General features: G+C 41.4%; 1 protein-coding gene across 2 annotated transcripts in view; it reads right to left on the bottom strand.

Moving 5' to 3' along the window:
- The window catches only part of ARHGEF28 (Rho guanine nucleotide exchange factor 28), a 274,573-nt gene that overhangs the window by 203,490 nt on the left and 44,364 nt on the right, over positions 1 to 26,719 (bottom strand). For both annotated transcript variants that reach the window (XM_037157034.2, XM_037157035.2), the window contains exon 2: positions 20,624 to 20,667. In XM_037157034.2, the coding sequence (XP_037012929.2) occupies positions 20,624 to 20,656 (33 nt within the window). In that variant the 5' untranslated portion in view covers positions 20,657 to 20,667. The remainder of the gene's footprint in view (positions 1 to 20,623; positions 20,668 to 26,719) is intronic.

Below are 26,719 nucleotides of genomic sequence, written 5' to 3'. Positions count from 1 at the left end.
TGAGTAAGCACTACCCACATCAGGTGGCTGGGCAAGATGTTCGTTACAACTTCGGAACTAGCAGGGTCTCAATACAGATCAATAAAGACAATGGTCATACCTACTGTCACAGATGATCTTAAGCAAAAGCATTAGCCAGCATTATTGTTCTTTGAAATAAGAAAAAAAAACCATTAAAAAAAAAGCAGCCGCAGGAAGGATAGATGAAATCACACAAGGGAAAGGTGAGGGGAATGATGTCCCTCATAAAATCAGCAAGTTGAACAAAAAGGAAAAGTGAGTGAGAGAACAGCCGAGGGAGGAAAATGATCATAGAATATCAGAGTTGGAAAATCCTAGAAGTTATCTAGTATGAATCTCTCTTTTACAAGTAGTGAAACTGAGATCAGAAACTTTAAGGGACTTTATTAAGGTTAAACAGGACAAGGGTCTCATGGTCTAGGCAGTCCTAAACGTTAGTTCTTGCTAACTGTATTTTGTAGCTACAGTATTTTGTAGCTACAGCTGCAAATATAATGAGCTGACAGGAACTCAACCAGATGAAAGTAGCCAACTGAGATGATGATGATGATGAAGAAGAAGAAGAAGAAGAGGAGGAGGAAAAGGAAGAAGAGGAGGAGGAAGAGGAAGAAGAATGAAAGAAGAAGGAAAAACAAAGAAAAGGAAGAAGAAGAAGAAGAAATAATCAACATCTAATTGACCAAACCCTGTGTGTAAGCAAAAGTTAAGCCTCCCTTGGGAAGGCAGAGTTTTGGATATTAATCTTCTGTCTACTTTACTTGCTGAAAGTAAACAAAACTACTTAGAGACCAATTATATATATACATTCACACACACATTTGTATTTATATATTTTATATACTTTAATATATATTTTTTAACCATTAATTAACCAATCCAGGCAATGGGAGTAGCAATAAAAACCCCTGGCTACTCACAACCCATCAGGCAGAACTTTCACTTGCGGGAGATTGGGGCAGCTATGCCCACAAATACAACAGGCTCTTAATGAGTACAGAGTACAGAAGGTAGACCTGGAGTCTTAGTTTTTCTCCCGAGTGTATTATTCTAGGGTTTTAATTTACTCCCAGCCAGTACAGGATCACTCATCAATTTCTATCTTCCAGAAACACACATACCTGTCCATACCAGATAGTACAAAAACACCTCATATATGCCTTTAATACAGGGTTCGTTGTGTTTGCAGTTTTTTTAATTAGAAAAGAACTAATGAAATTTCTTTGGTTAATGGAAAGTCACTACCAGGAGATATAATAAAAATTTACATAATTTTAAAAACTTTATGAACAACATGAATAGAAAGTTATTAGCTCGTCTCTGCATACTGTTTGGGAATGGTTACATTAAACTGAGCCCTGACCAGTGTGGCTCACTTAGTCAGGCATCACCCCACATAGCGAAAAATCAGTAGTTCTATCCCCGGCCTGGTCACATGCCTGGGTTATGGAACAGTCCCCAGCTGGGGCACAAATGAGAAGCAACTGATTGATCTTTCTCTCTCATATCAATGTTTCTCTCCCTCTCTCTCTCCCTCCCTTCTCTCTCTAAAAATGGGTTATTAATTAATTAATTAAATTGAACACACGGCTCTATTCAAGACATATATGGTAGTCACTTATATCTACATTATTTGGGCATTATCCAATTTCTGCTTGGATTCAGTACTAAAAAATAATCTGTCAGTCTGCTCCTTGGAACTCCCAGGCCAGTCCGCCCTGCCGAGCCCTTCTCCTTATTCCTGGATTGAGATCGGAATGTCTCCATCAGGTGAGACAGAGCTAATATCCCTACCCAGGGTGGGCTAAGCATAACCACCGTCATTATCAACTACTGCTTCCTTATGCACTTTACATATATACACTACCACCCTTACTTCAAACATATGTCCCCCTCTGGACATTCAACCTTCTGAATTTGCCTCTCTGTTCTTATAGGCCACTACAGGATGAGATCAGCCAAGAAGGGCCAGGACCTAGACAGACACTAAGTACAAGGTCCAACCCCGGCCAGGTGCCCCTGTAGAGGAGGGCATGTGATGCTGCTCCACTGGGGGTGAGGGAGGCAGCCACACACTCCACGGGGGGCGGAGGGGAAAAGACCTGGAGTCAGTGTAGGCGTCAGACTCAGGTAAGACAGAAAGCAGCAGGCTTCAGGTGACCAGGTCAGGGTCCTAAGTCCTGCACTCCCAGCTCTGCGGAGACCAAGCATTGCAAGGTCATGACTGCCAATCTGTAACCCTCCCCCCCCACTAACAGTCCTTTCATCAGCAGATAATCCTATTTGCTGAACGTAAAGCAAGAAGCAGGGAGAGAGGAGAAAAGAGAGGGAGAAGATGAGAAGAATACACCTACCAAGGAAGTTGTAGGGGAAGCTGTTTGTCCCCTAGGCCACCTTGACTTCCTGTAAGTAACCACATCTTGTCTTATCTGGGGCCTTTATGCAAATGTCTCCTTCTCTGAGTGAAAGTCAGTCACACACTGGAAATTTTTCTCCCACACTCTTAGTTGACCTAGAGTTTCCTTACAAGTCATGATTTATAAATATAAAACTACATGTCCCTTTCCTTTATGTGAGTACCATTCATTCAGTGTTTATTGAGCACAGTACCCGAGACTGAGCAGTGAAAAGCTGAGGCAAAGTCTCTGCTCTCACAGCTCACATTCCAGTGAGAAAACAGACCAATTGTGATAACGAACTTCAACAGAATCTTTTCTAAATGTCATATGTTTGCCCGTTCTACATTTAACTTTGAGACAGAGAAATTAAAAGCGCTGTCAATGCTGTTTTGTTGGCTGGTTCATTTTTAATGGCTTCCTTTGAAGAGTCCACCTTAAAGGCTAAGGACAACAGGACTTCTTCTGCTTCCTCTCCGGGCTATTTCTGTCACTCTGACCAAGGAACTCTTTTGAAGAGAGCCTGCCCTGCCTCAGTTCCACTCAGAGCTTTGATGGCTGCTGGACCTTCTTTCTGCCTAAGCATTCTGGGATTGATAGCTTGGTTTGTTTTTTTTTTCTATCTAAGTTAACCACACAAAAATCAGCCATCAGGGGAACACCACCCAGCATTCCTGAATGCTGGGTCTAAACAGGCTGTGGACAGGCTGGGACTGGTGTGCACTCACATGCCTCAGTAACTAGTAATGAACCACTTAATTCACTGCCAATGTCATTCCTATTATCAGACGTCACCATCTGAGGTGACAACATGATCTATAAAAATACAGTCTTCAAACATCTAGAAGGGTCCAGGAAATCACAAACCCTGGAAACTCTGGTCAGAAATTAGACTTCCCCCGGCGCGCAGCAGGCACACTAAAACTAGGTTTCCTTCCATGGCTGCCCTGCACCCCTCTTCCTTTCTCTTCCTCCTCTCCCCAGCCCCAGATCAACACAAAGTCAAATGGCCATAAAACTCCTTTCAAAGGCATACACACACACACACACACACACACACACACGGTTGGGAGAGGGAGGTTAACTACCTAGGACAGTGGCCACTAGGTGGTTTTCATTCACAGAAAAACTGGAAGGGTGATGCTGATAGCAGTGTTTATGACTATCAGCATCACCCTGCTGGCGAGTCACAAACCCCAACCCAAGTGATTGAACAGCTTGGGGGGGGGAGGGGATGTGGTCTTTTTGAGGAGACTGATGAGCCGTCTTCACTTGGGGTATCATGTCCCAACAGTGCACTTACTGAGCATGCCAGACAAGAACAAAGTGAAACTCGAAGGAAAAAGGAAGTCAAAGTACCTTATGCAATCAGTCTCCTGTCGCATTCAGGCCAAAAATCCTAACAAGGAAAGGTGATCGAATGGCCAGGATAAAAGGCTACACCCTACTTAGAGGAAAACAGAGGGCCTAGGGTGAAAACGAAAAAGTCAAAACTTCTGCATCACTGGAACTAAGGCAGGCTGATTAGCCACTGCCAGTCCTGGAAGAAGTTTAAGGTCGATGTGCAGAATGTCCTTCAACAGAACCCCCCTCCTGTCAGACCTCACAGCCATCCTGACGCCGTCATAAGTTGTTGCTTAAAAATAACCTAGAATTTCTGTTTTTCTAACTATCAGAAGCTCTTGAGATCCTACAGCTTTAGTAACCTGTGTGGTTACTAACTCAAGATTTGAAATTTGTTATGTTTCCATAATATGGAAACAGAACCATAACATGTTTCTGTTTGCCCCCACAGTTTCTAAGTTATTTTCACATCCAGTTATTTTCCTCTTTCTTTTATGCTCACCCAAGGACATGATTGCTGTTTTTAGAGAGAGCGGAAGAGAGGCAGTGAGGGAGAGAAACATTAACGTGAGAGACAATGACCAGTGCTTCTCGCACACATCTCCACTGAGGACCAAACTGATAATCCACACATGTGTCCTGACCGGGAATCAAACCCGTGGCCTTTCAGTTTACACTCCAAACAACTGAGCCACACCAGCCAGGGCTTTCCTTTTTAAAAAATATATTTTATTGATTATGCTATTACAGTTACCCCAATTTCCCCCCCTTTGCCTCTATACACATACAGGTAATATTTACAATACACACATACTTTTGCAAATAGATAGGTAGCAATTTCAAAAGAATTTCAAGTCTCTGAATTAAAGAGAGAAAGGAGGACAGACCCATAACCTTACCTCCACCAGGCCCTTGAAGGTAACAGGTGAGCACGACAGCCATTCGTTTCATTAGTGACTATCGTGGGCACCCGCCCTCTCTCTGCCCCCCGGCTGACCAGGCCCAGGGCTGGAGCACACCCGGATGCCACCCTTCTCCCTCGGGAAGCTCTGTTCCTGCAGGAGACTCCCCAGAGCAACTCCACTCAGTCCCACTTCTTCATCCTTCCTAATGGCTCGCCTTCTAGGAATCGAAGTAAAGAATCAGCAGAGCGAGGATCAGAGAACTGCAAACTGAAAAATCTCTATATTGGAATTCACAAGGCACTGTAGGAATCACTGTTCCCATCTGACTACAGTAAGACATGTAGCTGCATAAACTGACCGGGTGATCTTTCCCTCCTGTATTGTCCATGTAACAACTGACTGTAAAATGGAGACGATCTCCACTCTCTAAACTCACTCTCCGAATTCTGGCTTTTCAACTGGATTCGTACAACAGTTTAGACAAATCTGTTACTATCTGAACTCTCACTTTTCCTACCCAAACGGATTTAGATGGAGTATTCTTCACTATCTCAACTCACAACATAAGCTGTTGCTATCTCAACTCAGCATCCTCGTACATTCAGACAATGAGGAAGGCCTACAATTTCAGAGTGAGGCATAAACTAACTCCAATCTCACCCTGAAGCAGAGTGCAGACAGGTTCCAATGTGAAAGGTTTGAAAAACCCTAGTCACTCGTCCATACCACAGGAATGGCGACATAAACATTTCAAGTATCGTTATCAAACTCTCTACCAGATGAGTTCACATCCTCAGGATGACTATTATCAAAAAGAGAAAATAAAAATGTTGGTGAGGATGGAGAGAAACTGAAATCCTTGCACTCTGCTTGCAGGAATCTAAAATAGTGCAGCCATTGTGGAAAAGTTAAAGTTTCTCAAGAAGTTAAACATAGAATTATCATATGATCCAGCAATTCCACTTCCAGATAGGCCCAAAAGAACTACAAGGGAGACTCCGATACTCGTACTCCAACATTCACTGCAGCACTATCCACAACAGCAACAGATGAAAACCACCCAGATGTCCATTAACAAATGAATGGATAAACCAAAGGTAGCACACATATATGATGGAATTGCATTCAGCTTTAAAAAGGAATAAAATTCTGACACATGCCACGATATTGGTGAACCTGGAAAAGATTACGCTAAGTGAAATAAGCCAGACACAAAAAGACAAATATTTCATGGTCCGCTTCTATGACGTACCTGGAGTATTCCAATTCATAAAAACAAAATAGGACGGCAGTTGCCAAGGATGGGGGAGCAGAGGGGAATGGGGGGTTTCAGAGGGGCGAGTGCAGAGTTTCAGCTGGGGAAGTTCTGGAGACCCATGGTGGTAATGGTTACATAATGTAAATGGTTACTTAATGTCACTGAATTGTATACTTGCCAATGGCTATGGTGTTAAAATTTGTTATACATATTTTACCGGAATAAAGAAAAAAATCTATACCAAAGACCATAACTAGATATCACTACACACCTATTACAATGGTGAAAACTTAAAAATACTGACCATGTAAAATGGTGACAAGGATGCCAAGAATTTAGACCTTTCATAAATCGTTGGTGCCAACACAATATGGTACAACCACTCTGGAAATTAGTTTGGCAGCTCCTTTAAAAACTAAACATATACTTTCCATATAACTCAACAGTTGCATTCCTGGACATTTATCTCATAAAAATGAAAACTATGTCCACACAAAAACGCACCCACTATTGTTAATAGCAGCTGTATTTATAACAGCCAGCACCTGGGAGCAACCAATGGGTGAATGGCTAGCCTATGGTTCCACGCCATGGGCCACTGCTTGTCCACAAAAATGGACAAGCTACTAATGCACACAATGTGCATAAATCTTTAGGACATGAGGCTGAGAGAAAAAGAAACAACTGCAAAAAATCACGATCTGTATGAATCCACTGAAATAACTTTTTGATATAAAACAAGTATAGAGGTGGAGAAGAGACTAGTGATTGGCAGGAGTTAGGGATGGGGGTGGGAGGAGGAAGTTGAGTATATGAATAGACCATCATCTATCTATTCATTGGAAGCTGCAAGTTCTTTCCATTCTCTGCCATCAAAAATGCTTCAAAAATTATTGTGTACCCATTCTTTAACCACAGACTGCACGCAATTTGATGGCTGACAGTCCTTCCCAGTTGTCCCCACTTCCACTGAAAGCACATTGGCAGCCACTCACAGAAACTCCACTGACAACTGGTCACCTACCAACTGATGCCCCCCACAATGTGGCCTGCTTTCTCCCCAGTTTCATTGGGTGGGGGTGGGGGGCAGGCAGGCTCACTGCTAAATTCCATCAGTGGTTCTGACACAAGATCATTCTTTTCTCGGGTCAAACCCTCCAGCTCCCATGTGTAAGCACCCCTTTTTTAAATTCAAGAACACAAAAAAATGTACAGGGTACTCCCACTTCAAACAAATCCAGTGTATAAAAATCTGAATGCAACGTTTTAGTGTGATTATCGAAAGTGTCCACCAAGCCCTGGCTGGTGTGGCTCAGTGGACTGAGCATGCGCTTGTGAAGCAAAAGGTCGCTGGTTCGATTCCCAGTCAGGGTACATGCCTGGGTTGCAGGCCAGGTCCCCAGTAGGGGCACGTGAGGGGCAACCACACATTGTTGTTTCCCTCCCTCTCTTTCTCCTTCCCTTCCCCTCTCTCTAAAAATAAATAAATAAATAAATTTTTTTAAGTGTCCGCCACTGGGTTTTATTAAAGAGCGCATGCCCCTCCTGAAATACTTTATTCATATGTAACTTTTCCAAAACATCTTTATCACTTATAAAGAATATAGTAAAGGTGTAAAGAACCATAGAGGTCACAATTCAAAATAAAAGCAAACAACCAAATTATTATAAAAGCTAATCTTAGACCAAAAAAAAAAAGTCACTTGGCTTGTATTTGACTCATCAATCCTGGGGCTATCTTTGTATTCTGATTCACGCAAAATGTTTTCAGTTTCTCACCAAAATCTGCAATACCCGTTTACACAGCATTTTATGAGTTTCAATGGCAAAATGTGTGATTCCTGTTTGACCTATAAATACTCTTAATCTAATTTATGGGTGGCCAATGACATTTAAATGGATTAATGCTTTAATAATGCAACTTTATTAAATAATCTGCTGAAAACAAATACTTCTGTAATCATTTTATTTTTTTCCTGTGGATTTGTTATCTGTTCTCAAAGAAATACAAGAAGCTACGTTTCCTCTTTCTAGAAAGCCACTTTCAATAAAACTAAGGCCATATCCTACACAGTAAACAATTACCGTATTTTCGGACCATAAGATGCACCTAGGTTTTAGAGGAGGAAAATGGAAAAAAATTTGAAGCAAAAAAATGTGGTAAAATATTTAATAACATAAATAACATAATATTTCACCAACATAGATGTAAACAGAACTCAACAGTAGCATTAACAACCATTATTCCTCCCATATTTGGGGGGAAGGAATGTCTTATAGTCCAAAACATAAGTATGTCAGTACTTCAATGCAGTACTCAGTGTCAGTGACCTAGGTTTCCAAACTCCCTGCCATGCTCACCAGTTCGCACAGGCAGGGTCACCCACTGACACCAGCCCTCATCTACATGCTGCTCCACATCCCGGTTACTTCGAATTCCAAGTTGGCACTAAAGTCTTGGGAGTTTCCCAGAAGATAAACTTAGTCTCTAACATGGTCCACACATCAGCAACCCTTTCTAAATTGCTTTGAGTTTCCCCTCTAAATCTTCCTAGCGGATCCACTTCCCTTCCTGTTTGTGGTGCTGGAATGGATGAAGACGTCTTCAGGATCTGGCTAAGACAAAACTGAATTGGGGATATTTTTTTATGTTTATGGAATTTTTGAGCTTTTTACAATTTTGTAATTTCTCATTATACTCACTTTTGACCTAATTTTGTATTTACAGTTTTATGTTCCCTTCCTGAAAGGGAATCCTTCAAATTGCATAAGTTTCAGGGCCCACAAAACCTCCATCTGTCCCCCCCATACATCTCACCCAGTAACTGGCACATGAAATCTGTCCATGAATGGATGCATGCACAGACGCACTCATGGCAAGTCGCCTGACTTCACTAAGCTCACCTCCTCTGCAAGACAGGGAAGCGTGACTGTAGTAAAACAGCCGATGTCTGAGAACATTTGTAAAGCATAATGAGATGCTCTAAACAGGTAATAGTTCAATGATGTTTTCCCCAAAGACACGAGGCATAGCAGCTGTGAGTGCTAGGAGACACTAGTAAACAATGCCACAGAAGAGGGTAAAAAACCCATGGAACGCGGTTCACAGATCACCTTTCCTAAGCTGGGGACTCTCCAAGTATTGTCTGTCAGAGAAGGTAAGCTTCTCATTCCCCATTATTTTATCAGAACCTCCTCATTGTTACATTCTAATTTTCAGCTAGGAATTGTCTACCTCACAGAAACTTCCTTAATTTTTAGTGCATAATTTTGATATATTCTATATAGTACCTTCAAAATGTAGTCAAGACTTACACTGAGGAACATGTTCCCCCATAACCTCCCAATATCCTGACCTTCATGACGATAGCCGCCTCCTGCTTGCCCTTCCCTCTGACACTGTGCCCCCTAGAGCACAAAGAACAGGACTGTCCCCATCCCAAAATAGGGGTGGTCATATACCTGCTGGGAAAACATACACAGCAGTAGAGAAATGAGCAAACAACAAAACTAAAGTGTGCTCCAGGTTGAACCTGGAGCACTGTTCATTGAATGGAACTGAATACAGTTCATTGAATACTGAACTGGTATTAGACAAAAAAGGAAAACTTTAAATCTCTGCTGTCCTGGTGTTCATAAGATTAAGAAAGGAGACATTAAACAAAACCCCCTCAACAACGTAACACGTAGAGTGCCTAGAGGACTTTGAGAGCGAAGACGTGTGACATTCGTGAAGGACTGAGCGGAGGAGGGTATGGCTGAGCTTACGGTGCAAGCAGTTTATCCAGTGAGTGCCACAGGTGTGCCCCAGCACCATCCCCGATTATCATCAACTCTCTTAGCAGCTGGTCCCTCCCTTGCAGTGACCACCGCCACTACCTGGAATGCTCCCATAAAAGGTCAGAGAGCCTCCTCAGTGATTCTGCAGAAATGCGACCAGTAAACATTTACTGGAAGTCTACGGTGCACTGACCACTACACTAGATACTTTGATATCGAAAAGGGTAATGGTCTGTGTCCACGGGACGGATGTGGTATAACTGAGAACAGCCCAGATGGAGAATCAGGTCTGGGGTTAAAATATGGGTTCCATCAAAATTCAACCAGATGGGCAAAGCTTACTAACTCTGTGCCAGTCACAGTTCCTGGCCCCAACTGGTCCCAATGCTGATGAGGAAATACAACCCCCATTCACTGAACCTCAATCTAGTATCTATAAATGGAAGATAATTCCTACCTCACAGGGTTTTTGTAAATAATTAAATGAGTACTCATTAATGAGTATACTCTACAGTGTTTAGCATATAACAGATTTATTAGAAATGTATGGATTTTAAGCTGTTTCATTGAATCCAAGTGCTTACTTTGCTCCAAATGATTTGCCCTACTAAAATGTAAATGATAGTATTATTAAATGGCATTTTAACTTTTAAATTATAATTAATTTTTCTAAAGGAGGAAGCTGTTACTCTCTCTGAATTAGCCTTGACTTTGGAAAGCTCAGCCCTCCAGGCCACAGGCTCTCCCCAAGGCTCCATGGGGTGGTATTACATCCTGATTGCTGCTAAAGCGCCCAAGAGGTGGCAAGCAGCTTCCAAAATGAAGAATATACCAAATGCGCGGCCTTATGGCATCCAGTATCCCATTCCTACCTACCTTAGCCATGATCCCAGTTACACAACTGAAGCCACCTGGGCAAAGTCTTGCAAATAAGAGAAGAAAGGCCACCGGGGTAGAGAAAAGACATGGCTACAAGGCAAGAGATGAATCCAGGAGACCAACCAGTTCTGGGGGGGTGGGATAAAGTGTTCCCAAGTCTAAGGATATAGCAACTCTGAGGAGGCTAAAGGCAGCAACCCAGCGAAAAATGAGGATGCTGGCAGAGGAGAGAAGACAGCCATGGCCAGCAGCACATCCTGATGACTGATCAGCCTCAGAGAATAAAGGAACAGAGCCATTAGAAAAACACATAGTCAAAGGTGGGTTGCCTGGGAGAATGGTGGTATGGCAACAGGCATTAGGGAGTTCGAAAGAGGGTCGCTTTAGAAGAGAATGTGGAAAAAATTGTTTTAATTTAACAGTATGGACTTGAAGCCAAGGCCTGAGTAGAAAGGGCAAACAACTGGAAATAGGCGATGTGGCACGGGCAGAGGCCAGGAGGCCAGGAGGACAGCCTTCCAGGAGGAGCGTGGTTGAACCAGGAGAGATGAGCTCGTGTAGAAAGAGAGGAGAAAGGAGTGGGCCTTGGGGAACACTCACGAAAGCAGGGAAGAAAGCTCAATAGACGAAGAAAGAACTCAAAAGAGAACCAGCAGCACTGGGGGACACCAAGGAGCATTTGCAAACTGTAACTCAGATCAGACAACCCCCCCACTAGACTCCCTACCAACTTCTCACTTCATTACCTTGGCCACCGAAGCTTTCCATGATCTAGCCTTGCCCACCTCTCTAACCTGACTGCTCTCTCACGGTGCACTGGCCACATTGGCCTTCTGCTGTCCCTCAAATACATCAAGTTCATTACTACATTAGAGCCTTTGTTTCTGGTCCTTCTTCTAGAAGGCTCTCCAGGGATCCTGGCTCCCACCCTGCTCGCTCTCTCCCACACCATTCTCTACCATATCACACTGCTGGATTACCCTAACTCATGCCGCTATCTAACGTCCGTATGCTTTTATTTGCGAACTTCCTTACTGTCCATCTCTCCACTCCCAACTGGGTTCCAGGAGAATGGGGTCCTGGACCTTGTCTGTTCCCATCTCTGCTATGTCCTTAGTGCCTGCAATAGGATACTGCACCAAAGGACTTAAGGAAAAGACACCTTAGGTTAAGCAAGAGGAGAATTACTGACCTTCACAAAATCAGTTTTGATAAAAATAACAAGGTTAAAGCCAGACTGTATGAAATTATGGAGAAGGAAAGGAGGCGGGAACTAAAAACAAATTATTTAACACACACACACACACACACACACAGAGCCTTAGGGAGAAGTGCAAGAAAGTGTTGGTAATATATCACTATACATCACACCTTCGGTAAGAGCTTCCTTTCCAGAATGTGTGAATAAGACATTTTCACTGGATCACATCTTATTTCTGTGGTTCTCCCAGAGAAAAATCTGGTCTATACCCATCATGCCTAAAATTCCTGCTTAAGATGGTAATAATTTTTAAAAATAAAAAAGAAATGCCAGTTACTCCAAGTCCTGTGTTAAAAAATAAGACTATATGTTACCCAAAATTGTGGGGGCTGTTGCAGAAATCTGGGAAGTGCAACAGTAAGATTTAAGGACACTTGGTACTTATTCACTCACAGCCGCAGCCACAAAGGCGTTCCTTCAGAGCTGGGTGTTGCGGCTGTTCTGCCTGCAGCTTCCTGTAGTTGGACATTGTACCTTCAGGCCTTTTGTCAGAGGTCCATCGGCTCACTGAGGACTGTAAAAGGGGACAGCATAAAGTGCCATTGTGTGTGAGGAGAGGGTGCTGTTTCTTTAAGAATCTGGACAGGGAAGAAGTCAATGGAGGATTTACAGAACATCCCTGTCAGAGGCTTCACTACAGTCTGAAAAGTGGTTTTTCTCCACTGTCCCTGCCAGAACCATCAGGCAACCTCTTGCCACAGCTAAGGAACTCAAGGCTTCACAGACCTGACATCTTGCGGCTGCTTTCTGGTTAGAATATACTGTTTTGGAATCTGTTTGTCCCCCCAATCAGAAAAACAGAGGAAGGGCAAAAAGGTAAAAGCACAACCAGGTATAGAAGGTAGAAAAAGGTCAAGTTAAGTTATCAGAAAGCAAGAGCCAACAAGGAGCGCGACTTCAGCCAGCCAGGCTCAAACAAGGGAAACTTCCCAGCAGGTGGCAATTAGTTAACATTCACATGCCGCTGTTTCTAAGTCAAGACACAGGTAATGTTAATATATAATTTGCTAAAATAGATCTGCACAAAGTAAAGTTATGATGAAGAAGTTGATTTCAGGCAAACGCCCCTTCTGATTCCATTCTCTAAACCAGAATTACCTACAATGATATGTGGTGGGGGTAGGAGCAGAAAACAAAAACCTCCTCCCACACCCTCTGACCCAGGAGCTGATGAAATTTCTATTAACTTGAGCTGGGGAGCTTGATGGGGCAAAGGGCCACTAAATTACTGGGCCCAGATTTTTGTGAGCAGTGAGCTTGAGCGGATTGGGGCGGGCCTTAGCGTAGTGACAGGCAGCACCCTCTAACAGGACAATCACTGTGAGACAGAGGAGCTACTTTAGGCCCAGGTCAGCACCATTTCTCATGTTGTAAAGCTCACAGGAGAGTGCAGGGCAGGAGAGGACTACACGGGCCCCGTTGAGTACCTGGCCAATGAGGAAAGTCATTGTCATTAACCAGTGAAGGTGGGAAAACCCCAGGCTTATTATGGGATCTACTTTCTGGGGGGAAAAAAAAAGTTAGGGCTTCTAACACTGCATTTAAAAATCCTGAGTGTCACACTGGGGTTAATTTGGTCAAATAAATCACTGCTTCCAGAAACCTTCATTTACTCATCTGCAAAGCAAACGCAAAAGTCTCGAAGGTGTTATCTCACACTAACATCCCGAGTTGACGGTCACCACCAGAGGCCAGCCACGGGCGCCCCTCCAGGAGGCACAGCCACAAGCAGAGAAGGGGCAGCATCTGGAGGACAGGATTTCCTTCAACAGGAACCAGAAGCCAGAGGGATTTGCAGGAGGCAGGAAGGAGGTGTCTGCCAGGTGAGCGCAGAACAAAGCCACCAAGTCACTTACCCCGGCAATAGGAAGCGGCCTTCCTGGGCTCAGAAACAGGCCCTGGAACCTGTCCTCAGGTCCTCCCCTGCAAAGGCCGGGACCAAGCGGAGTGCACTTGGCCAAGGATTCCAGAAAACTACACCAAGCCCCAGAAATAGAACAGGTTGAAAGAGGGAGGTTTAGCACAGCTACTTGAAGTGCTGATCAGATCGTGAAACAGCAGACTGAACTTTCAATTCATACATACAATGAGCCCAGCAGCAACCAATATTCTTGGGAGCAAACAACAGGAGACTGTGACTCAGAATAAAAGAATAATATAAACATAAAACGCTAAGAGAATAGGGAAGCAGCTTGGATCCAGCTGGCAAAAAGCTCCTGAAGTGAAAACTCCACTGCCTTAACAGTTACACAATTTGTAGCCTCCAGAGAGAGAGACATCGGTTGCTATGCTTAACACTCCTGAAGGGTAGGCGAGGATGAGAGCCCACACGCAAAGGTTCACGGACACACCCTCTGCAGATGTTATAAAAATCCCCACGGATTAAAAGGTTATATTAACCAGAATTTGGGAAATAGTAGAAATGAAGCACCATGGGGCTGGGGGTGGGGAGGTGGAGATGAAATCAAGCAAGACACTTTTTTTGGAATTATTATAAATAACACAAAATTTAAGGAGCCACCTTTGTTTGCACCATGTAAATGAGAACGTAGCCCCAATTTCATAATTACCGGTTATTAAAGCTAAAGCACTAGATACTAAGTATTTCTCATAGTCACTAAACAAAATGTGAAACTTTACAGCTCATTCGCAAAGCAATCCATGAAAATTTGAAATATTACACGCTTCATCTAGCAATTCTACCCTGGGAATCTATTTTATCAAGACAAAAGTATCAATATATAAGGACACATGGACAAGGGTGTCTAGTGTCCACACTCATTCATTTAAAAGAACAAACTTGAGCTATACCTGATGACTTGGAGAAGTTTCTACAAAGTACTGCTGAGCTGGAAAAGACAGAGAGGCCTACATAATATGATCCAGATTTGTTCATGATTTTATTATAGCCTGCATCTGTATTACGGATGCAGAGGACTACAGGAGCACAGAAAAGTGTGCAGATAGGTACACTGTCAGTGGTTCTCGAACCTCAGTGCACTACATCAGAACGGCCTGACAGATCACCGGGCTCCACCCCCAGCTTCAGTAGGTCTGGGGTAAGGTCTAGGATGCATTATTTCTAACAAGTTTCCAGGGGATACTACTGCTCCTGAGAGCAGGTGTTCTATGTCAGAAGACAGGGAGGTGTTAAGTGTTTGGGGGGGGGTGGCCAGGGATTAACAAGATCTATCCAAGGTAATAAAAAGAGTTTGTCCAGCCCTGGCTGGTGTAGCTCAGTGGATTGAGTGTGGGCCTGAGAACTAAAAGTTCGCAGTTTGATTTCCACATGCCTGGGTTACAGGCCAGTTCCCAGCAGGAGACCCATGAGAGGCAACCATACATTGATATTTCCCTCCTTCTCTCCTTCCCTTCCCCTTTAAAGATAAATAAATTTTAAAAAACTTTTTAAAAATTCTAAAAACAGTTTGTACATACATTTCCTCTTATAGAACACGTGTGTGTGTAAACACATAAGGAAAGTTCTTTCAAACAGAATTTCAGGTGATCTTTACATTCTTCTTAATCATTTTACTTACTTTTTATAATGAGCGAGTGTTATTTAAATCATCATTAAACATAAATCTATTTCTATTGAGAACAAAAGGGAGGAAAGCCTTTGGAGCCAACAATTTCCCAAGAAAGAGCCCTTCTGTTTAGTCACAGCACTGAACTGACACTTTGGGAAGATGATTGCTAATTATACTTTATATAAAAATAAAAATATAATTAATGTGAAAAGTGTGAATAGTTAAGTAAGTATAACAACTATTTGTTTTATAACCTTAACAAAAACTGAGAGAAAATACAATTTAAAAAGTAATCGAAAAACATTCACCAGCAAAAACACACAGTTTAGCTTGTGAATGCAAAATCTCTTCCCCTTTCAAAATTTAATCAAACACCCAGTCAGCAAAAACCTCTCCTTTCAAGCTCTACTTGCATCATTTCCTATGTCTGTTCATGTACAAACTAGAAAATGGCACATATAAGACTAAAAGCAACAAACTAAGACAAACAAAATGAGAACAACCTATAGGATTTTCACACTCCCAAGTGATGTCCCGGAGCTGTGTGCTGTAAACACCTGAGACGGGTCACACTACCCCTCACTTACACTTTCCCAGGCTTCCCCTTTCTCGTCGTCCGCTTCCTCACCACAGCCTTCACTAGCTTAAGTTACCATCCAATCTAAAAAGTAAGCCTATACCTTTTTTACCCAGCCCCCAACCCCCTTCCCTTCTCCTCTGATAGTGCTCAGTCTGTTCTCTGTGTCTATGAGTCTGTTAAGCAAAGAAAAAACGAACTCAGAGCCACAGACAACAGCACGGGGATTACGGGAGGGAAAGGGGAGAGGGGGTTGCTGGAAGAGGTTAAAGGCCGGGTACAACTGGGGATGGAAGGAGATGGCACTTGAGGTGGAGAACACAGAACACAATATGCAGATGTTAGACTTGCATACCTGAAACCCGTGTACGTTTATTCACCAAAGTCACCACAATGAATTCAATAAAATAAAAATTAAAAATTAAAAGCCTAGCTCTCAAACCAGACTGCATCTTTTCTATGGTGAATAAATAGCCTGGCCTCCCAGAACTGCTCCTTCAGTGCCCCTGCGGGTGCAGGAAGCTGCTCAGAGGCTGGAGATCGGATCTGCAAACGCTCATATCCCCAAGGTTTGCAAACGATACTATGATGCTCTTGGCTACCAGTCCTGCCAATCCCTGCTCCTTCTCTAACTTTATCACAGCTGTGTTTCTCTCTTCCTGCAATAGCAACTCCGTGAACCTCCACGTTCATTTCCACAGTTAAAGTGAGTCCGTGGCCGAGCTCAGGAATATCCCTGCATCTCCAATACTAAGATAGAGTCTCCTTCCTGAAGATGAGCAAACAGAAATATGTGCCCAAAATAATGAGAAAAAAAAATGTTTGCCCAAAAATTCAACAGCACAATGTCAGAAGCAGAGACTGAAGCTCTCTCTGAAACAGATTCCTGGTAGAAAGAAAAAAAATATTTTAAGTTCTTGCTTTGTGTTCACAGTAAAATATGAAAGATTATCTCTCTATAACTACAAGGGCATAAGAAGAAAACAGATCAAGATTTGAAAATACTATATAGAAACTAAAACAAGGTAATGGAATCTAAATATTTGCTGGCAGGCAGTAAAGGGGAAAAAAAACTCGACACCACAAAAAAAAACTTAAGTAAAAGATAAAGAAAGTGTGTTTCCAGAATTCAGACCGTGTACTCACCCTCTGCCCCCCAAAAAAGAGAAAGGACAAAAGAGTCCACCCTGGAATATCAGTTGTTCTAAAAGGGGTAAATTTTTAAAAAAAGGAAAAGACACAAAAGAATAAAATTTATAAGAAAGTTGGAAGTTTTCTTCATACATGCAAACATGTGTGAGAAGGAAAAGAGGACTTAGATCCATAGATTTTTCTATAGGTATGAATCAACCCTCTGTGATCTTCAGGAAGAATTCTCTCTAGTGACCCAAAAAGAAAAACAGAAGGACATTTTGAGTGTAAGAATGTTATAAGAGTTCAATTAAAACGGGCTATGATTAAACAAAATATCACCCATAGTATCTACCTGAATGAGGTGCTTTAACAATGTTTATTGATTTTAGAGAGAAACAGAAACATTGATGTGAGAGAGAGAATCATTGATCAGTTGCCTCCCCTAAGCTCCCAGACCAGGGATCAAATCTGCAGCCTTTTGATGTGTGAGACAGTGCCACCAACTGTGCCACCCCAGCAAGGGCAGAGGGGCTCTTTCTTAAAAAGTGAGTGGGTGGGAAGTTGGGGAATAATTTCTATCAAATTTTTTTACTTCATCATCATTGCTCTATTTATGTGATCTAATTCTCCTTGAGATAAATCTTGTAATTTATATTTTTAAAGCCTACCTTAGGCTTTAAGAATCTCATTTTTCCAGCACATTAGCATGCAATTGCTATGCTTAGTATTTTTGTCATTTCAATGTTATGTATCTTAAGTACATTAAGATAATGTACTTACCAGAATTATCTTAATTTGTTTTTCAAAAGAATCAGTTGTAACAACTAAATAGAATTGGTAGAGTACTTGAAAGTATCAAAATTATGAGATCCAATATATCACAGTAAGTCAAATTTAAAAAAACATACACATCATCTAAATAAATGTCACAAGAACCTCTGATAAAATTCCAGACAAATATAAATTAAATTCTGGAAGAAAAAAATACAAAAATATCATTAGTGCTTACCCAGAATGACAGGGTTAAAAGTGGTTTTCACTTCTTCTTGTTTTTTAATAAGATATGAAATGTATTATAAATTTTAAAATATTAAGGGTTTAAAAACCATATTGTAGTAAATTAGGAGAAACTAGAAGCAAATGTTTATCAAGTCTCGGAAGACAGAAGGGCAGAGAGGAGGGTCTGCATCGAGAAACAGGAACGAGCTGCTCTGCACCTTCGTGTCTGCTGTGGGCACGTGTTGCGGGTTGGGGGGAATCTGGGTGAAGACTTGTCTTCACTGTAACACACCCCCGCTGACCTCCTAACCATTGGTTAGCCTGGCTTAGGTCAACCTTCGAGATTACTGCCGTAAAATGTTAAGTGGAAAAAAACGAGGTTACAACTTACATATATAAATAGAGTCAATGATGGATATATGAAATGCACATAATTAATATAAGATACCACCAATTATAAGATGCATTTTATATTCCTCTAAAAGAAAAACTGGTTATGATGTTAGAATTTTACTTTATTTATACAGATTTCATCATGCATCATGCTGCTGTTTTTATGTCTTTCTGTATACACTGTAACTTTGTCTTTTGATACCAAACCATGGTGAAATAATTTTGAAAGCAATTAATTCATGTTGTATCAGCAAAGTTTGTAAGTACTCTGAACTGATGACTGTGACCAAGGTCACACATGTGTAGGCAATGACAGCTACATCCTGACTTGTGTCAGGATGCACAGTGTAAGAGTATTTCAGTTTCAGAGATGTTTTGTTTTGTTTTTTAATTCATATTTGTTTATTGTTGTTCAGGTACAGTTATCAGAGACATTAAAATAAGAAACAAACTGGGCTTTAGAACGGATGAAATATATTAATGTTTTAACAGCACGTTGTCCATAGGGGGTGAGCTTCCGGGTGATTCTCCCCGAGCCTGGTCACAGTCCAGCAGGTCTCACTAAGTTCGGTAGCCCTAGCACACTGACCACAGGTGTGCTGGCCAACCACAAGGCTTTATCTCACGATTAGGTTTGTGGGTTTGTTTACTTTGATCATTTCAACACTATGGATTCATCACAATTTGTTCTGTTTAGGTTCTATCTAAACTATGTACTTAGCAGAGTCAACTGAATGTGTCTTTCCAAAAGAACCAGTTATAAAAACTAAGTAGCATTGGTAGAGTACTTGAAAGCATTAAAATTAAGAGATGAAATATATTACAGTCACTCAAACAAAAAACACATTATCTAAATAAATGCCAAAAGAACCTTTAAAAAAAAAGAACCTTTGACAAAATTCCACAGAAATGCGGATAAAATTCCACACAAATATAGATAAAATTTTGTTTATTTGGGTTGAGGTAGGGAAACAAGGGAGAATGAATAGAGCTGAAGACGAATAAAATACAAAAAAGTAAATAAATAAAACTTTGGGGTACTTTACAATTTAGCCTTGGATCAGCCTTTTTTAAACCTTCAGTTACTGCTGGACCAAGCTTAACTCTCTATAGACACATTTTATGACCCGCAAAGCACAACTAAAGAGAGTTCTATAGACCATTGGGTAACCCAGGAGGCATTTTTTTATTCTGATATCCATTTATTGGCCACTTTTTTGTTTCTCCAGAGAACACAGTGGGATACATGTAAGGGAGAAGAGGGTGTGAGGACCACTTGAGCAGGGAAGTGCAGTAAGAGGACAGGAATTAATACATTTTAATTGACTGAGAATCCTGATTAAACTTGTTCCAATTTCTTGTATTGTTGTATTAAGGATGAATCTGAATTGAGGTCATATCCTTTATTCCAGACCCCATACTCTTGCTGTAGTACATGAGTGGATAGCTCGAAGGCCACCTGCAGCAGGCTTCCTCCACACACCACACTCCCACTCCCCACCCACACACCCACACTGCCTCTCCCCATCAAAACAGGTTCCAAGAAAAGAGGTTTTGTCCAAAATAAGATGGGAAGAGGAAGCTATCTGCCATTTTATGAGAGGAGATGATCAGTCTACTCCCATTACCTGCAGATCCAACCTTAAGAGCTGAATCTGCCCTCAAACCAGAAGGCACATCCATTGGGCATCTCAGTGGGCATCTGTCACCCAATCCCCACTTAGTCTATATCTGTGCCCCAGCACTTTTCCCTTTGAACTTCTATTTCATGCTTTTAACCATCACAATTATCACTGAAACTTCCCCTCAACAGACACACACAGAACACATTCTTGGCTATTCTCAGGATGCTATCATAAAATAATATACTTAAAAGCATATATATGAATAAGCTCTGAGTCCCAGAACTTACACAGTTAATCAAAAAGTTACTCAGGGAAATATAATTCAAGCCCAGACTTTGGAACCAGGAGCCAACCCATTTGAAAAGGCTTCGTGCAGATACTTAAACTGGACAGTAGCACTGTGTGCTGTTTCACAAAAGCCTCAGTTCAATAACGAGTGAAGCCTTTCTCCCCATTGCAGTCACGTGGGTTTCAAGTCTAAGAAAGGGCCACTTAAACCTGAAGCCCAAGGCTTAGGGACTCACATAAAGAGGTACTTCGCTGCAGCTCAGCTCCATGGCTTCCGCATCTGCAAACAAGAAGAAGAGCATTTATTGCAGGAGTCCCCATGTGACCAGCCATCAGAGCTGTGTCCTGCCTTTTAGTCACCAACACTGCTCAGGGAGGAGGAGTAACTCATCAGACAGGAACATTGCAGAGACCAAACTGTAACAGAATACAGAAATGAGATGCTGTATAATGAGATGTTTACCTGTATAAAATATCCCCCCTTTCTTATTTCATGTTAATTTCCACGCACATGGAAAACTGGTCACCCTGGACAACCCACTGACTGCTCCCAAAATAAAAACTGTATTTCAGAAAGGCGAGAAAAGTCAGCACAAGCATGTTGAAAGTTTCATCTTAGTTACTTGCTTGGGGCAGTCTTCTCCCAGATCAGAACCCACTTTGGCTGAACCGGGCCGGAACCAAGGATGACAAGATCATTCTGTTGTGGATCTTAGGCAGGGCTAGACCTTTCGGTCTGGGTCATGCCCACCAACTTCCTCACAGCTGCATGCATCTCCTGTGCCTCTGGGTGTGCCTGGCCCTGCTACACCCACACCCCAAAACCAGCTTCCAGCTTCGGAACAAAGGAGCCAGTAGCACTAGAAAGGGATCCATTGAAAGTTGTCAAATAGGTACAAACTTCCAGTTATAAAATAAGTTATAAGGATGCAATGTACAACATAATGACTACGGTTGATAATATCATATTGCATATTTTCAAGTTGCTAAGAAAAGAGTTTATAAAAGTTCTTACAAAAAAAATTCTGCCACTAGGTATGGTGGCATAAGTCAACTAGCCTTATTGTGGTGATCATGTTGTGACATATACACAGATCAAATCGTTATGTTGTATGCCTGAAACTAGTAAGATGTTGTATGGCAATTACACCTCAGTAAAAAACTGGGGAGGAAGGTCCGCTGCACACCACAATGAGGCCCAGCCCTCAAGGGGCTCAGAGCTGAACAAAAGAAACCTACAGACTGGGAGCGAGCAAAGAGTGGGCCTGCAGGAGAATACTGAATGGGGCAGACGGGGACACGCACCGCCACCCCCTTCCCTGCCCCACAGAGAACAGAAGGGGGACCGATGAGCCTGGCTCTGGTTCCTGGGCCACAGCCCAGTGACGGTAGTCCGGGGCCATCCCTTCAGAAGGCAGGCACACAGCAATGAGAACTGTGATAGTCAGTATGGTGATCCCCAGAGGACAAATTGGCCCGGAGGAAAATGTAAAAAGTCCTGTATTTCTTTTTTATAAAGTCTTTTAACTTGTTTTATTAATAATTTACATAAAAGCTGGCACTGGCACCCTACTGGGTCACAAGCTACATTTCATCAATCACCCTGAGAGAAGACAGAGGGTCCCGCAAGCCCAAGGGGCAGACATCGGAGCACCTCCTTGGCCCTCCTCTCCAACACGCTGTGCGCTGTGCGTGCCCACTTAAATGGGCTCATGGGTTATAAGCATCAATGTTTACTGAATCTAACCTCGCGTATTAGATGAATGGCTTAAGAAGTCTAGGAAAGAAACTTCAAATTGAAGATAACACTAACAAGAATATGACAAAACCGAGACTCCCATTTCTAATATTAATTGCTTATCACTATGAAATAAAAATAAAGACTAATCCAAGAGCAATGACAAGTAGATTCCCTGAAAATTAGATTATTAAGAAGGCACTTAACATATGAATGTATACCCACTAGCAGATGCCGCGATTCCGTACTCTAAATGCTCACTGTGTCCCAAGACATTATCAATATTTTCACTTACATTTATAGTCACACTGTAAACAATTCCGAATCTTTACATTTCACTGAACTTGATAAAATTATAAAATCATTCAACATTTCTACTTCCTAGCATAAGAAATGCATTCGATAGTAAATGCAGTCATTTTTTTAAAAGACTGAAACAGTGTACCAAAAATAACAAAGCAACAAACTAAAGGGCATTCCTTTGTGAACAAAACTGTAAAGACTTGAAATTTTTAAGAAGTACATTAAAACAAGTTCAGCAGTGAAGGGGGCTTACCATACATTTATTTATATGATACTACAGATGTTTTCTATAACTAAGCATGTGATATTTGTTACATTTTGTCTGATAATAAAGTATATCAAAAAGAAACCACTTTTGATGAAAATGTGAAGATGTATTCTGAAGAGTAAAACCCCTGGCAACATTTCCTAGTTGAGTTGTGGAGAAAATACTTTGGAGCGATTTATATATACTTGATAAAACAAACTTCCAGCTGAAAGATATATTCTCATTTGGATTTCCCCAAAATTAACTCCTCTTTTACAGTAAAGAGCACTAAGTTCTGGGCTCACCTGCAGAGCTGTGTGGCTAAACCATTCTGTGCCTCCCTTTAAAACAACTTTAGTAATTAAACCAGTTGTATTTGTGAGGCAAGTTACAACTGCCTGGATTCTTCACACTCCAGCTTTTCCCTATATAAATGTCATGTTCTACACTGCATTTTGTTTCTGCTTGAGTTCTCTAACTATAATTTCAAATTTTCAGATTCTAGTTCTTTTTGGGGGTTTTTTTTGCCTTAATCACTGCCTTTTCCAAAAATGTTTCTTAGGGAGGTAAAAGTCTAAATATTTCCAGTCTTACAGGCAGACATCAGGGAATAGTTTGGGGTATTACTACGCAGCCACCATTTTTAAGTTTGCTCCAAAAAGGGAGAAGAATCTTATGAAAAGAACATCAAGATACCATGTTTTAGACATTATGAGGACTAAATATCCCAATATCTTTGATTGCCAGTTAACTCAAAAGAAAAACAGACAATTTTCAATAGGTAAAGAAATTTTAAGTTAAAGAAGAAAAAAATCTAACATTCAAATTATACAGAAAAAAAATCAGTTCTTGACTTTATGAAATTCTGGGTTTCTTAAGTTTTGCATCTAAATGATATATTCACAGACTGATTCGATATAAAACCCATGACTTAAATGTTGTCTTGGAACACACAATATTCATTAGGTTGTATGACTTTTACAAAACTTATTAACAGCTAATGCTCAAAGAGTATTTATCAAGACTATTAGTAACTAGGAGTTCCAGCCAAGATAAAGGCGCAGGTAGAAGCCCTTCGCTTCCTCACACAACCGAAAGGAGGATAACAACCAATCTAAAATCAATAAACAACCAAAAGCACCAGAAAATCAAACTGCAGGGAACTCCAACAACCAAGGAATTAAAGAAAAAATCAACCAGAACTGCCAGACTGGTGTACCAAGACAAAGAAATATGGCCCGAATGAAAGAACACAACAAAATCTCAGAACTAAGCGATGAGGAGATTGCCAACCTATTTGATGGAGAATGTAAAGCCCTCATAATCAAAATGCTCACAGACCTGATTGAACTTGGTCAAAAAATGAAAGAACAAATTAAAGACACCCAAAATGAAATAAAGCAAAATATTCAGGGAAACAGCAGTGACAAGAAATTGTTGCTCAGGATTCAGAGCAACAATTTGGAACAAAAGGAAGAAATAAACATCCAACTGGATAAGAACAAAGAAACAAGAATCCAAAAAAATGAAGAGAGGCTAAGGATTCTTTGAGACAACCTGAAACACTCCAATATCCAAATTATAGGGGTGCCAGAAGGAGAAGAGCAACAGCAAGAAATTGAAAACCAGATACATTGTATTTGATTTTATAGAGCTGAATATTCTCCCTACAGTTTGAAAATTCAAAGGACAGACCAATTACTATTGGGACAACTCTACTGCCACCTCAGTTTGAAACCTCTGCACTTAGAGGAAATGTTGATTCATAGCGCCACACACAAACCTGGGAGTGTAGAACTGTAACTGTATTTCACAACTGTTATACTAATTGGAGAAGGAGGAAGAAACAACGAAACAACTGGGAGGTAAGGCCGAGTCTAAGTAAAAACCTTCAATGCTAACACAATGGCAATGGGTGAGGAGAGAGCATTTTAGAAATGAACCTACTGTTGAATATATACAACAGTGTCTCCAGACCTGCTTCAGAATAGAGTTATCTACCTGAGTCCCTCAGGGCCAAGCCGCATTATTTGGTGAACTCAGAGTGTGGAGAGATGTCTGAAGATTAGAAAGGAAAAGGCAGTAACCACTCAATAGGGTCTCATTAATTCAAACTACAGGGGGTGGTAGGGAGGCAGAAGGGGAGCCAGTCAGCCTGAAATGGTGCAGCCTCAGTCAGAGAATGTTTATACAGCACAAAGAGGAGCGTGAACTAACTGCTAACAAAATGTTCTGCCAAAGCTGTCACACTCACTTTTTCACAGAATGTATTTGCACGCAAACTGATTAAGCCTTAAGAAGCTTTTTATAAATCAACTGAACATCCCCCTGTATAATCTCATTCATGCTATCAATCCATTTAGTGTATCCTTCATAGACAACACGAATCTCAAGATACAGCCTATCAAAGCATCAGTTTCCTCAGGAGCAGTAAGTTTCTAAAGGCCTGTGTCCAAAAGTCAGCTCCCTGTTGCTGTGTGCCTGTCGTGGGAGGGATATTAACACACAAAACACTGCCCACCATTGATGAGCTCCAGTCTGGTTGGGGTGACATCTATATCTGTGAAAAGATAAAGGTTCTAATGATACCACTGACCTGGCATGAAGTGAAAAACGAGCTGTATAATAGGAATTTTGAAGGAAAACATGGACATGTACTATTTTTAGGAAACACTGAAGGGCCTGATAGTTTGGAGTAACAGGTTTGGAAACACAAGGGAGCAAAGGTCATTGACCTCCTACTTTTATACATACTGCACCCCTAAAATACACACAATAATCTGGGATAAAAGTGCACAATGGATTTACAGGTGCCCAAAGTCCTTTGTCAGACACTTGGCAATAACATTCCTAATTGCAGTTGACCCTCAAGCAATGTGAGGGTTGGGGCAGTGACCTTCTGCACAGTCAAAATTTCATGTATAAATTTTGGCTCCCCAAAAACTTAACTAAAAGCCTACTGTTGACCTGAAGCCTTACCAATCAGAGTCAATTAACACATATTTTGTATGTTATACATGATGGGCACAGAAAAAAGTCCAGTTATTGTTAATATAATGAGAACAGTTTGTGTGACATCAGGTAACCTGGCAGCCAAGGAGAGTGGACTGGAATGTGTACATGTGAACAATGACGACTTCACTGTACTAGTCAGTGGGAGTGGAAATGCCATTAAGTGAGCATGTGTACTGTGTGGCTGTTGCATTCAAAATGACTGAGTGAGTAGAGCAACAAATCTGAATCAAATTTTGCATTAAGCTTGAACATTCCTCCGTGGAAACTATTCAGATGATTCAGAAGGCTGCAGCTATGGGCAGCTGGTGCTTGGCAGCTTCATCACAACAACACACCCATTCACACATCATGTCTCATGCAGTTTTTGGGTGAAACATCAAATCACCCAGCTGGCTCCACCTCCTATAGCCCAGACTTGGTGCCCTGCGACTGTTGGCTTTTCCCAAAGCTAAAACCACCTTTGAAAGGGAGGAGATTTCAGACCACTGATGAAATTCGGGAAAAATACGATGGGACAGCTGATGGTGATTGGGAGAAATGTGTGAGGTCCCAAGTGCCTACTTTCAAGGGGACTAAGGCGTCATTGTCCTATGTACAATATTTCTTGTATCTTGTACCTTCTTCAACAAAATGTCTCTTTTTTCATATTACACAGCTATATACCTTCTGGACAGACCTTGTATGTGTATTATAAACTATATTCTTATAATGAAGTAACTAGAGAAAATGTTACTGAAGGATGTCATAAGGAAGAGAAAATACATCTGCAGTACTTATTGAAAAAAAATCCACATGTAAGTGGGCCCACATAGTTCAAACACATTTTTCTTCTTTTTGGTTGTTTTTATTCTATTGGTTTTAGAGAAAAAGGAGGAGGGAGGTAGAGAAGGTGATACAGAAAGAGAGAAGAAAGCAACATTGATTTGTTGTTCCACTTATTATCCATTGATTCTTGCATGTGCCCTAACAGGGATCAAACCCACAACCTTGGCATATTGACACAACACTCTAACCAACCGAGCTACCCTG

This window comes from Artibeus jamaicensis, unplaced genomic scaffold (genome assembly GCF_021234435.1).
Source record: "Artibeus jamaicensis isolate MK-2021 breed Jamaican fruit bat unplaced genomic scaffold, CSHL_Jam_final scaffold_369, whole genome shotgun sequence".
In the NCBI taxonomy this organism is placed as follows: Eukaryota; Metazoa; Chordata; class Mammalia; order Chiroptera; family Phyllostomidae; genus Artibeus; species Artibeus jamaicensis.
Note: the sequence above shows the minus strand (reverse complement) of the source record. Positions and strands in the feature narration are given on the sequence as shown.